Here is a 14,273-nt window from a genome sequence, read left to right as displayed (position 1 = left end):
AAATTATGAATTGGGAATAGGGAAAGTGAATGACAAATTGGGAGTGGATGTGGGGAGAACAAATGATAAATTGAGGGTGGGGACGGAGTGCAAATGATGATTTGAGGGTGGGGAGAGCAAATGATGAATTCAGGGTGGGTCACGGCAAATGATGAATTGAAGGTGGGGGGTGGGAAGAGCAAATGATGATAAATTGAGGGTGGAGGACAAAAAATGATGATGAATTGGGGATGGGAGAGAGCGAGGACATGACAATGAATTGGGGCAGAGGGGTGCATGTAAATATAATGAATCGAGGGAGTGGGAGGTACAGAGTGAGGGGCGTTGAGGATGACAGAGTGTGACTGGTAATGAATTGGGGGAAAGAGTACAGGTGCTAATTAATTTATATATTTATTGGGTAGGAAAACTGGCTATTTATGGTTAGTAGGAGCACAGCGGTAGATTACAGTTTAGGGCTCCTTTTCACTTGCGAGAAATACATCCGAGTCTCGCAGGTTAAAACCCAGCTCTGGCGCCGGCACTCCAGAGCGGAGCGTCCAGCTCCATGTATTGCTGTGCGGCCGCATGCTCTGCTCTGGAGTGCCGGCGCCAGAGCTGGGTTTTAACCTGCGAGACTCGGACGTATTTCTCGCAAGTGAAAAGGAGCCCTTATAGTTGGAATGGTGGGTTGCATAATAACTAATTATATATTAATGGTGGGTGCATGTCTGAATTCATATGCGAAGTGTAGAAGATGGGGAATGTGTTCTGGAAGTGGTGCTCTAGATAACTGTTATTTTATGCCGAAATGAGTCCTGGCTGGAAGAAGTGGCAATCTGCATTGGGTGAAGGAGAAAAGCAAAGATGAAGGACTTCAACTAGACTTCCCCAGTGAGTCAGTGTGTTATCTGTACAATTACACTACACATTGTACACTGTATAAACACATTTCCAAATGGTGGGTACCAAGAGAAAAAATGAAGTGAAAGAGAAGATACTATTAAAATAAATAAATTTATTCAGAACTTATTCTAAAAGTGTATAACACATGATGTAAAATCAGGCATAGAAGGGGGGAACGGAAACCTCCAAATACCAGGGGAGGCACACCACAGCACTGAGGTATAACGAGGAATCCAAAAGAAGCAGCTAAATGAATCTATCACATGTGTGTCCAAAGCTGGAAAATGCTTAAAGGATTTCAGGTACCAAAAATTCGTGCACAGCGCACAGAAATATGTATCAGGTGGTAGTGTATTGAACAAAAAAGGGCATATGATAACCGAGCAAAAGGCAAAGATACCCAGTGTGTTAGCATTCAGTATGCTGTAACAATAACTCTGGGGAGTGAAAAGTTTCACTATATGCACTGATAGGGTATATCGTATTGCACCTAGTCTTAATTCAATAGGCAGAGTAATTACCTGTAGTATGTCAATGTCCAGAGTCTGTGCGCCCAGATAAAGGTGATGTGGAGGCCTCCCGCGCCCAACAAGCGCCGTTTCGCAATGTAGCTTCTTCAAAATGGGGCGTGGATAGGTAGGTGGATGACAGCGTGTAGTTAGGGGAAGGGGAAGTCTGTAGCCGTCTCTGTTTGCGCGCGTCAGCAGTGCCGCTCCCCCTGTAGCCAAAGGGACTTCCGGACCGGCGCACCATGACACGCAGTGGAACGCACTGCGGTCATGTGAGTCGGCGCCTCCGGAAGTCTGAGGAGGCTTGCGGAATCTGCGCGTGCGCAGTGGACCTACGGACCCAAGAATAGGAGTGAGCCGGGGCATGCACGGAGACTAGCTGGTTGCCATGGATGGAAGGAGGTTGGGCGCGGTTAGGACGTAGTGGAAGGAGGGGACTGGGCAGGGTTACGGCCAGATGGGACCTATTGCATGTTAAACCACTGCCGTGATGGAAGGAGGCCGGGCGGGGTTGGAACGTAGTGGAAAGAGGGGACTGGGCAGGGTTACAGCTAGATGGGACATATTGCATGTTAAACCACTGCTGACGCGCGCAACAGTGTAAAGTGCCTAGGTAGAGTTTTGAAAGTATTGATGTCCTCTACCAATGTCTCTAATGTGCTCCCTCACATGTATCTTTAGCTCCCTGGTTGTTAAGCCAACATACATTTTTCCACAGAGTCACTCCTCCTTTAGAGCAGCAATTAAGGAACTTTCTGATGTTAAAAATCTGTGATCCATCATGGTTGGAAAATGTTTTACCTTTGAAAAGATTCTTGCAGGCTTTGCCCAAGCCGCAGGGGAAGAAACTTGGATTTAGATATCTAAACTTCCGCATGTGTGCAGTGAGCGCCTCTGAAACCAGGAAGCGTACACCCACCTTCAAAGGCGCACTGCGCATCAGTGTAAGTCCAGAAGATAGCTTCCGGTCATGTGCAGTGCACACCTCTAAAGCCGGTAAGCAAACACCCGGCTTCAGAGACGCAGTGACGCTGCCGGAATGAGCGGTGCGCATGTGCTAGATTTACATAAGCAATGATGAAGCCAGCTCGTGCAAATTATGGTATCATACTAACAGAGAGGTGATACCATGGAAAAAGGGCTGACTAGTCTGGGAAACTAACGCCCTATCAGCTACTCAAAGCCCTCATTAGAATAGGAACAGCGGAGGTTATAAATGCTGCTGGATCGGAGGGCATGGAGGACCTGACAGGTTCCCTTTAACTGTTCACTAGAACAGTATTTTTGACCAGAAGGGCCCAAACGTTTACATAGAACTGTAGATAGGGCCATGTTGTACAGTCTCCCTGAACTGCTATCTGTTTCTTGTCTTATATGTGTTTCTCATCTTAAAATCAGAAAGTTAAGAAACTTTTTACATGCAAAGAAACCCTCCCAGAATGTTACGTTTTTAAATGTTCTGTTGTTTATTGCTTTTTTTTTTTCTAGAAATGGGAAAAAGATGAGGAAAGATGCCCTTGATTGTTATCTGTCTCTACAATAAAAAAAAATAAGATAATAAAAATGTCCTGCAAGGGGTAAACAGATCGGAACTCGTGTCACTTGTTTTTTAATTGCTTGACAAACTACACTTCAGATTGCAAAGAAATAAAGCCCCAACCTGCCAGGATACATCTTAGGCAGGTGATCATCCATTTAACCACCTTTCTCCTGAGGACAGTGACTGTAAATGCTGCTGACACTTTACAATCTTCCTTTTGTTTAGGACACTTTGTTCTCAGCCAGGACTGTAAGGCATGTGGCTGGAAGAGGGTTAACAGGGAGTGTTTGTAGCAAGCTTTATGTCTCCAAGGAGAGATGTGTAAGCAATTGGTAAGGAAACAAAACACTCAGCAGCTCCTCCAGAATAGCCATTTCCCCCCGGTCAGTTGGGGGGATCCTGTGCCCAGTCCATACATCCCACCGCAGAATGTCCTCGTGCTCAGCAAAAGATGACATGGGACCTCCATAGACAGGACACTGGCAGGTGGTCTGTCCGAAGAGACCTCAGGTTTGTATTCCATCGGAAGGAATTGGAAGTAAGCTGGTTTTATCCAAGTTACGGGTTGTCAGAAGTAACATAACTGTTTAAAAAATAATATTACGTAATAATGACTTTCATAAATTAAAATTTGTGCATTTGAAAAGTTTCCAACTTTGCCCTAAAAGTTACTTCTAATTGAATTTCCAATTATATTTTTTCTTTCTGTTATATAGATGATACAGTACAAGCTAAAAACGCATTCAGATATATCACAAATGAAGCCACGTTATAACATTAGTGTGTGCATGTAATCCGTATCAATACATGTAAATCCATTAGTGCAGAAATCCAATTTTTACGTTTGTAATAGGGGTAACGCTGCATTTAATAATGGCAGAAATGCACAATATGTGTGTGATCTGCCTCAGTTTTGCTGCAATACTTTTAATGACATCATTAAAATGATATAAGTATTTGACAATTTTTTTCTTCTAAATCCCTGTCTTATGTGGTTTTCTTATGGAACCTGTAGTTCTTCTTGGGATAATACTGATGTAATAGATCATCTGTATATCCTGTATGAAATCAGAAACTCAAGGAGCCATGGAAAGGCTATGGGGTCTATTTCTGGAGAAAGGTGTGACGCAACTGCGTCAACCAGAAACATCCATCTCCTTTTACTAGTCCTCGGAAAGGTTATGTTCTGACACGGCTGAGATGTGGCGGATTTGCGACACATTTCACCTTTTGCATTGCAAGGAGTCAAATTCACACTATTATCGTATTTGACATGTTGTGGATATCAAACCTGCAGAGCCGGTCAAGTTAAAATACAATTTACTTTGCAGCCTATGCATCAAATTTTCAGCATGTACCACTTGAGAACATACCCTGAGGGCCCAATGACTTGTATGGCACACAGATAAGGGGTTTCATAGAAAGTCAAGTAACCCAAAACTCTTAATTACTACTGAATCTAAGAACTAAAAATAACTGATATAAAGTCCATCCAACTGGTCAGAGTCAAACCTAGCATCCCAGTGCTGCGAGGTGACAGAACTCATTGCTGAGCCATAAATAGATAAATAAATTCTATCACTAATTATTATCAGTATTATTATATTATATAATGCATGGGTTTTTTCATTTACATATCATGTTGTGCATATTGCAACAGCTATTTTAGTGTCCTAACCAATAATCATCAGTTAATCGAAATTTAGGAATTATTCTTAAAGTATAATTTAAGACTAAGTATATAAACCTTTAGTTCAGTGTCTCTTTAAAGTGTAACTGTCATTGGTTTATTTTTTCCCCATAAATCAGTAGTATAAATGAAAATAAGATTTTTTTTTTATTATTATTATGTATACCCATTTTCACATGTAAAGTGCCATGGAATAAATGTCATAATAATAATAATTCTGATAATAATAATAGTAACTTTGCAACCAAAGGGTACGTCCTGCACGCACATATAACTGATTATTAGTATATTTATACACATCAGGTTACTGTAGGACAGTATTATTAACACACAAAACCAACATTAACAGAGGTAGGAGCTTTATCTGTTTTTTTGACTCTGTGGTAAATGTATGATAAAATAGTATGTGGCCAATTTAGAAATGTAATCATCTGTTGGGTAATCCATATAAAACATGCAATTTCAAACTTACAACTACTTGGCTGTGTTCATATCACCAAGCCGTCAAACCCGCCAAGCACGTTAGATGGTTGTCGGACGAATGATGTGTGGGCTGACCATTTGGTCGTCTCTCATATGTACAAGAGAGCTAGCTTGGCCTGTTCTGTATGAGAGAGCCGCCGCCCAACATTTCTGGTGGCAATTTATTTCTGGGAGAGCAAAGGGATCGGCTGTCCAAAATTGAATTTGCCGGATTCTTAACTCTTTCTGCAATCATCCGTTCGGGGCACCTATAAACATTAGACTGCTGACCAAACCCGTTGATATCAGAAGGTTGGGCCTACAATAGTCTAAGGCCGGAGTCACACTACAGCGCGATATGGCCGAGTCTCGCAGGTTATAAACAAGCTCTGGCACCGGCACTCCGGAGCGGAGCGTGCAGCTCTATGTATTGCTATGCGGCCGCACGCTCCGCTCTGGAGTCCCGGCGCCAGAGCTTGTTTTTAACCAGTGAGACTCGGCCGTATCTCGCTGTGTGTGATCCCGGCCTAAGGTGTATAGTGGACTTTAGACTCTATTCTATCAGACGTCCATTGCTTGCTGATGGCCACAAAAGTACCGGAATCTGCTGCAATATTTCCTGTAAAAAGATTAAAACCTGACAGACCCATTATAAAACACATAATATAATGAATCCATCATAACTGTCTTGGATCCTGTAAATATGGAAGTGTGAAGAAGATCTCAGGATGATGTCTGAGTTCACACCAGTACATGAGGAACTTATGATATGTTTCTGCTAATTGATTAGTTAGCAATTGCTATTTCGATTTTATTTGACTTATTTCACATGTGAAGATTATCCAAAGAACAACTTCCCACCAGAATTGGTTTTTTTTGTGTTTCAGATATGACAAAAAGTCTCTGCTTTAGCTTGTGACCCTCAATCCTCTTTCGGATAAGATGGTGCTCAGGTAATCTTTGGGCCTACGCTGTATGTGAGTCCATTTTGACGGCAGAAGTGTCTTAGATCAATACCTCTAAAATGTCAACTCATCAAGGGGGCAGTGTGCGCAGTATCCGACCATACAAATCCAGTGAACAGTACCTGTATGCCATGAAGGAAGATTTGGCTGAGTGGTTGAAGGACCTATACAATCTGGATATAACAGTGGAGAACTTTATTGAAGTCCTGGAAACTGGAACTTTACTTTGTTATCATGCCAATAATGTGACTGAGACAGCAGATGGATTTTCTACGGAATATCCTGACTTATGCAACAAACTTTGGCTACCAAAATTTGGAGTAACATTCAATGCTTCAGCCCAGCCTGGGACATTTTTGGCAAGGGATAATGTTTCCAACTTTATCCAATGGTGTAGGAAAGAGATGGTCATTAAAGGTAGGAAATCGATATGTCATTATAAAGACTTCCTTATTTGGACAGATAAAGTATAATATAATAATTATTGAATGTTATACTATATTTATGTGAGCTAAAACATAGTGAGGATAAGCACAACATAAAAAGAGCTCACTGATGAGGAAAGTATCAGGTTGTCCTTTCTATAGGCCAAATGGCATAAAACGTCACTATAGTTCAGAGGTGAGATTAGATTTTATCCTAGTCATAGCTGGGCAGACATGTCATTGACACATTGCTATACGGATGGCACTGTAAAAATCAGTTTCTTATCATAATTCAGCTATACTTTTTACTCATCAGGCCTGACAAAATTTTGCACCACTCTTAAAACATCCACCAAATGTTTGAGATGGGTCTGAAAAAGTTAAAGTTCATTTTATACCATCTTCTGTTTCTACCAGAGGTGCAGTGTCTGGATTGGCCAATATCATGATGCTAAAGGCTGCATTATATTCATGTTAATTACCCCTCCCCCACCCAATGTCAATTAAAATTATAGTACAGAGCAAATGTTATAGGGGGCCTTTGCCATTGCCATTGTCATGTTCATGTATGTGGTTATATTTCCAATGTTGGTTTATCTGGTGTTTTGCTGTATAAATGTGCTACCCTAAAAAAACAAATCGATATAAAATGATGTATGGTGTTCTTTACATAATGGTGAAAAACATTCATTTATAAACTTTCCTTTATTGAAAATGGTGCACTGACATAGGAGAATTTGCCAAAAATTAATAAGTTAATGGGGTTCTCTCAAGATCAGTCTTCAGGAGCGCACTGCTCCTTTGCCTCCCGGCTTCCTACTTGCCAGGAGGCAATGTGCTCACGAATACTGACAGTTTGTGCCTGTGCCATGATTGAGCCACTCACTGCAAAAGGCAAATACATTTATAGAATTTATACAATGTGATTTTCTGGATTTTATTTTTGATATTCTATTTCTCAATGTTAAAATTAACCTACCCTTAAAATTTTAGACTGTTCATGTCTTTGTTAGTGGGCAAACTTACAAAATCAGCAATGGATCAAATAACTATTTCCCCCACTGTATGTAGATTTTAGATAAAGCATGTGCTTTATTGATTTGGTCCATCTTACTTGAGCAGGCTTTTTTGCCTAATAACACACAAGTCCTAATGAGTCCACCCGTAATATTTTCTTTCTTCCCATCAAGTTCCGTCATTGAGAAACAGAAAACAATTTTCACTCATCATTCTCAACATTTCAATGGAAAAATAAAACGCACCAATAATTTCTTGCTGTTCCATGGACAGAAAAGACAACCTTTTTGTGATAAATGTTATATAATAATTTTTTACACAAATATAAGTGCAACATATAAAATATTCCAAGTACAAGCTACATAGACTCACAAAACCAAAAAAAGATTTCATTAATCCTCCTGCACACAGATAATCTTGCTCTCTGTTGAAAAGGAAGTGTCATGATCCGTTTCGGAGTTTAGTCCCGTCTGCTCTTTCTCTGGGTGGATCATGTCAAGGGTTAACTTTGATCTGCCTCATTCTGGGCTCGGGTTTGCTATTTAGCTCCCAGGTATCCTGAGGGTGGTATCAGCTATAGCTCTGTCTTTGGCATGTGAACCTGACTCTGGAAGCCCTTGGTTTGTCCTACTGTGAAACCTGACTTGTCCTGTGTCTGTTATCTCCCCCTGCCTGCTCTTTCCCAGTGTCTCTTTGTTTGTCTGTCATTCTGCTTGACTCTCTGGTCCTGCCTTTCTGGCTTGGCTTTTGACTCCGTTTCAGTTTGTCCCTATTGTACCGTATTTTGCCCGTCCTGGTTTCTGGTTTACTGATCCCTTGCTACGTCCTGACTATCCATTCTGTCTAAATGCGTTTGTACTGTTGTGCTGTCTTGTGCTCTGACTTGGCTTTCCTGACCTCGCTCTCGCCACTAGGTGGCGTCTGTTCAGTTGCTCTGTGTGTGCAGTCTGGCTTCCCTACCAAGCTCCCCCTGGTGGAGGTTGCGCTGTACTGCACTGCAGCTGCTTGACAGGAAGTAGTGATGAGCGAGTGTGCTCGTTACTTGAGTTTTCCGAGCATGCCCTGGTGTTCTCCGAGTATCTTGGGCGTGCTCGTAGATTATGTTTGAGTCACCGCAGCTGCATGATTTGTGGCTGCTAGACAATAATACCAATAATCAAGGTACATAGTATATCGGCCCATAGAATTGTAAAGACAACCACATCAATAACACATACTGCAGCACATAGAAGGACATATCGTGTAGTCAATACATATCAAAGTTGTCACATATAATATAATATAAGAGGGTCCCTCCATGTGCTCAATACCATGATGATATATACCAAACAAGCCAATAATATACCAAAAAAAAGTTATAGTTGATGTAAAGCAGTAAACGACGATTGCTGAGAAGCGATGTGACTACATAGGTGATGATACTGGATGATTTCCACATTGCGGCCTCACATAGAAAATTGCATTACACTTGTCAAGCTGAAAACAGCACAAAAGGAAAATTAAAATCAGATAAAAAGCAAACATGTTCCCACCGCTCCGTCCACTTCTATGGGAGTAGTGGTGTAATGTGTGACCCCGCTCCGTCCACTTCTATAAGAGCAGTGATGTAATGTTTGATCCTGCACTGTCCACTTCTATGGGAGCAGTGGTGTAATGTGTGACCCCCCCGCACCATCCACTTCTATGGGAGCAGCGGTGTAATGTGTGACCCCCGCTCCGTCCACTTCTATGGGAGCAGTGATATAATGTATGACCCCGCTCTGTCCACTTCTATAGGAGCAGTGGTGTAATGTGTGATCCTGCACGGTCCAAATCTATGGGAGCAGTGGTGTAATATGTGACCACGCTCCGTCCACTTCTATAGGAGCAATGGTGTAAGGTGTGACCCTGCTCTTTCCACTTCTATGGGAACAGTGGTGTAACGTGTGACCCCGCTCCTTCTACTTCTATGGGAGCAGTGGTGTAATGTGTGATTCTGCACTTTCCACTTCAATGGGAGCAGTGGTGCAATGTGTGAACCCGCTCCGTCCACTTCTATGGGAGCAGTAGTGTAATGTGTGATCCTGCACTTTCCACTTCTATGGGAGCAGTGGTGTAATGTGTGACCCCACTCCATCCACTTCTATGCGAGCAGTGGTGTAATGTGTGACCCTATGATGTCTATGTAAGCAGTAGTGTAATGTGTGTCTCCGCTCCATACACATGTACGGGAGCAGTGGTGTAATGTGTGACCCCACTCTGTCCACTTCTATGGGAGCAGTGGTGTAATGTGTGATCCTGCACTGTCCACTTCTATGGGAGCAGTGGTGTAATGTGTGACCCCACTCCGTCCACTTCTATGGGAACAGTGGTGCAATGTGTGATCCTGCACTATCCACTTCTATGGGAGCAGTGGTGTAATGTGTGATCCTGCTTTGTCTATGTCTATGGGAGCAGTGGTGTAATGTGGCCCACCCCGTGCTCCGTCCACTACATTGCTACTCCCATAGAAATAGACAGAGCAGGGTCACACATTACACCACTGTTCCTATAGAAGTGTGTGACCCTGCTCTGTCCAATTCCATGGGAGACTTTCAGTCAGTAGGATCAACCCTTCTAAGCCATCTATATGGGCATATAGGTCATAGGAAGCTGAAAAAAATTATATCTGCAATCCAATGTCTTATTCCAGAGAAATCCATGTTTTTCTTAATATGTAAATGAGGTGTTTAGCTCTGTGTGTCGGACACCAATCTCCTGAGCTTGGTTTAAATGAAAGTTATATAGATCAGGATCAGGATAGCAGACTGTCAGCATTACATGTCTCACATTGGTAACGCCCGTTTTATTTAACCCCTTCACGACATGCGCATGTCGTGTCTCCCCCTTTGACGTGGGCTCCGGCGCTGAGCCCGCATCAAAGTCGCGACATGTCAACTATTTTGTACAACTGACATGTGCGCGCAATAGCGGCAAGTGGAATCGCGATCCACCTGCCGCTATTAACCAGTTAAATACCGCTGTCAACCGCTGACAGCAGCATTTAACTACCGCTTCCGGCCGCGCGGCCGGAAATGCCCGCATCGCCGACCCCCGTCACATGATCGGGGGTCAGCGATGTGTTGGCATATTAACCAGAGGTCTCCTTGAGACCTCTATGGTTACTGATGCTGGCTTGCTGTGAGCGCCACCCTGTGGTCGGCGCTCATAGCAAGCCAGTAATTAAGCTACATAGGAGCGATCTGACTATCGCTGCTATGTAGCAGAGCCGATCAGGCTATGCCAGCTTCTAGCCTCCCATGGAGGCTATTGAAGCATGGCAAAAGTTAAAAAAAATGTTTTAAAAAATATGAAAAAAATTAAAAAAATATAAAAGTTTAAATCACCCCCCTTTCGCCCCATCCAAAATAAAACTATAAAAAAAAAATGAAACATACACATATTTGGTATCGCCACGTTCGGAATCGCCCGATCTATCAATAAAAAAAAAGCATTAACCTGATCGCTAAATAGCGTAGCGAGAAAAACATTTGAAACGCCAGAATTAAGTTTTTTGGGTTGCCACGACATTGCATTAAAATGCAATAACGGGCAATCAAAAGAACGTATCTGCACAAAAGTGGTATCATTAAAAATGTCAGCTCAGCACGCAAAAATAAGCCCTCAGCCAACCCGAGATCAGGAAAAATGGAGATGCTACGGGTTTCGGAAAATGACAAAAAAAATTTCACCGCTTAGATAGAAAAGAACCTAGACATGTTTGGTGTCTATGAACTCGTAATGACCTGGAGAATCATAATGGCAGGTCAGTTTTAGCATTTAGTGAACCTAGCAAAAAAGTGTAGATTGCACTTTTTTTGCAATTTCACCACACTTGGAATTTTTTTCCCGTTTTCTAGTACAAGACATGGTAAAACCAATGGTGTCGTTCAAAAGTACAACTCGTCCCGCAAAAAATAAGCCTTCACATGGCCATATTGATGGAAAAATAAAAAAGTTATGGCTCCGGGAAGGAGGGGAGAGAAAAACGAAAGCGCAAAAATGAAAAAGGGCCCGTCTTGAAGGGGTTAAAGTAAGCTCTGGAGGGAGATTCTCAGCAAGATCTGTGTTCGGATCATAGATCTTAACAGTTTATTTACATATTAAAGAAATTGTGGATTTCCCCAGAAAATAATATTGGATTACAAATATTTCATTTCATTCAGCTTCCTATGATCTACATGCCCATATAGGCGGCTTGGGAGAGTTGATTTTACTGACAGATTCCATTAAGATCAGAATATTGAAAGAAAAGTAGAAGAGCTACATGGAAACTGCAATAATTACCTGTCCTATAAAGATATGATCTTATAATTAATGGCAGAAAAACATGGCTGTGCGTTTGGTGTGTAGTGTTTCCCCACAGTGACTAGATATTTTGAAAAATCTCTTAATATAATGTGAGCAGGTCATGGGATGCAGTGACAGACAGGAGGCAGAGCAAGAGTTAACAGATTTATTAACAGTGGTATATGTAATAGTACACAGGTACTGAGTGTGTCACCACGGAACAGACAGACCAACAGTTGAGGGGTTTGATAACAGGAATCAGGTTCTCCTCGCATGGAGGAAGCAGTAGAATACAACTAACAATAAAACAGTGTAAAAATATGGGAGTCAAACAGTGTAACAGAATTAAGCAGTATTTCTTGAGAAAGAACACTTATCAGTCGGATGAGGACTTGCTTGAAGGGTCGTCTTCTCTAACGTAGGCGCCGAGAAACAGCGGCACTTGTCGTCCCTCTGTTGTCCGTGGGCTGAGAAGTCTCTAGGAGCCCGCTGCCTGGGTTTTTAGGAGTTAATGTGATATGCACAGGCTCTGAGTCTTTAGCTTTTCCAGCACAGCCTATCCCGGGAAAATGATGGTCAGCCTATTATTAAGTCTCTCACCAGGAATCAGGGGCTCTGCACTGATACCGTGGGTACCAGTGGTCAGAGTCTCTGTACTGATACCGTGGGTACCATGGGGTCACAGTCTCTGCACGGGCCAATGTCTCTGCACGGGTCTCAAATCGGCCCTCTCTAGTCACAGCAGAGTCCGCTTTCATGTACTCACAAGATGCAGTCTTTCTGGGCAATCTCCCTGTATTTGTCCTCTGACCGGGAGCTCTCTCTCTCTCTCAGAGCGCAGCTGCGCCCTGCTCTGACCGCTGCTCATGCTGCTCTGCTCCTTGCGCGCGCGCCTTTCCTGCTCTCTGCCCGGCTTCCTTCCTGTCCCAGTCTCTAAGTCTGCCCTCGGGGAACCTGTAGCACAGCTCAATGGTTCCAGGCATAGAGCCGAGAAGGTAACCGCCCCTAGACTCTTCTTGTGCTTCACCTCCTTACATATACTCCACGCAGGGAGGTAATGGGTTAAGCAAGAGGTATGGGAGGTGAAATTAGAATGGTATAAGAGTGGGGTGAGGTAAAAGACAAAGCAACTATTCATGAAAGGGTTAACTTAACAATCCGCTGGCTGTAGGGCCTTTAGTTCCAACGGTGGAGCCCTGGCAACTGGCGCGTGATGACTCCGTTGTCATCCTGAAGAAGCTGGAGGTCCGGTTCTCAGCAATGGTGGTGGGTCCTCATTGTACCAAGCAGGATCCTGGGTCTAAGGTTTGTCATACGGGGTGCAGCACTGTCTGTAGTGCCGCCAGAGCGTGACTCAGCTTGGCAGTAATATGCGAGTGATGAATTACACAGTTCTAGATCAGTCACCTGGTCTGTCTTAGGCAGCACGCGCGCAGTAACCACCGGACCGTAGCGTCAGTAACTTTCGGTCATGGGAGAAAACACGCACACGGCAGATCTATGTCCACAGTCAGTGTACCTGGACACAGGGAATCTACAGCACGGGCCTGCGCTATCACGATGCTCAGAGAATGGAGCACCAACCTCTCCCTGCTGCGTGCTCTGTATTCCCACCAAGTCTGTTCCCTCTTTCCCACTCCCCGGACCTTTTATTGTCGTCAGTCCCCCTGCTGTCAAGTACAAAGGTCGGTCCGGGTTGGAAAGTTTTCCCCTGGACAACAATGGTGACAGCCCCGAGAGTTCCAGAACCGGCGCAAGAGAGGTACCCCCGGTCCGGTCCATCTTCTTACAATAAAATCCTCCCAGACTGCAAGTGTCAGCATAGATACAACTGGTCATCATAGAAACCCAGTCAGATTTCTGCAGTATATGGGTATATGTAAGGAGATGGACATACTACATACATTCCTTTTCAAAGAACAAGTGTATTTTTGTAATTTGTAATGTGTATTGTGATGGTGTTGTGTTCTGCCCGACAGTAGGGAGAGTTAAAGTTAATATTTGGGACTAGCCCAGAGTGGAAGAGGCTACATTGAAGGGACAGAGACCGTTTCCTGTCAGGACGTCAGATAGAGCCCAGTGTGTCTGAAGTAGACCTAAGGTCTGGACAGAAAGCTGCACAGCATGATGTGCGTGTCCTGAAGTGATGAGAGACTGAGACAGTTGTTAGCGTGAACCAGGGTAAAGAGAAAAATAAAACCGACAGGAGGACAGAGTGATCAAACAGAGATGGGTCCTGGGACAGGAAGCCTAGCAGAAGGGCTCATAGTTTATAACTCAGAGAGATAATGGGCCAATACGGGACAGAGTGCGGGAGAAGACGAGAGTGCCCTGGGCTGGAGTTGCAGTGCGTCACTGACAGTGAAGTTAAGCATCGGCTATACTGGCAACAGAGATCCTTTGAGGGGAAAGAAGATGCGGAACCGCGGGTTGAGAATATGACTCTTGCTAACTAGACTGCAGTACTGAGCT

At 43.4% G+C, this 14,273-nt stretch overlaps 1 protein-coding gene across 1 annotated transcript in view; it reads left to right on the top strand.

The window, feature by feature from the left end:
* Positions 1–3,261: 3,261 nt before the first annotated feature.
* GAS2L2 (growth arrest specific 2 like 2) overlaps positions 3,262–14,273 on the top strand; it is a 67,952-nt gene continuing 56,940 nt past the window's right edge. The window contains exons 1-2 of the mRNA XM_069757267.1: positions 3,262–3,444; positions 5,974–6,468. Of these exons, the coding sequence (XP_069613368.1) occupies positions 6,111–6,468 (358 nt within the window). The 5' untranslated portion in view covers positions 3,262–3,444; positions 5,974–6,110. The remainder of the gene's footprint in view (positions 3,445–5,973; positions 6,469–14,273) is intronic.

The sequence above is a fragment of the Ranitomeya imitator genome, chromosome 3, assembly GCF_032444005.1.
Source record: "Ranitomeya imitator isolate aRanImi1 chromosome 3, aRanImi1.pri, whole genome shotgun sequence".
NCBI classification, from domain to species: Eukaryota; Metazoa; Chordata; class Amphibia; order Anura; family Dendrobatidae; genus Ranitomeya; species Ranitomeya imitator.
Note: the sequence above shows the minus strand (reverse complement) of the source record. Positions and strands in the feature narration are given on the sequence as shown.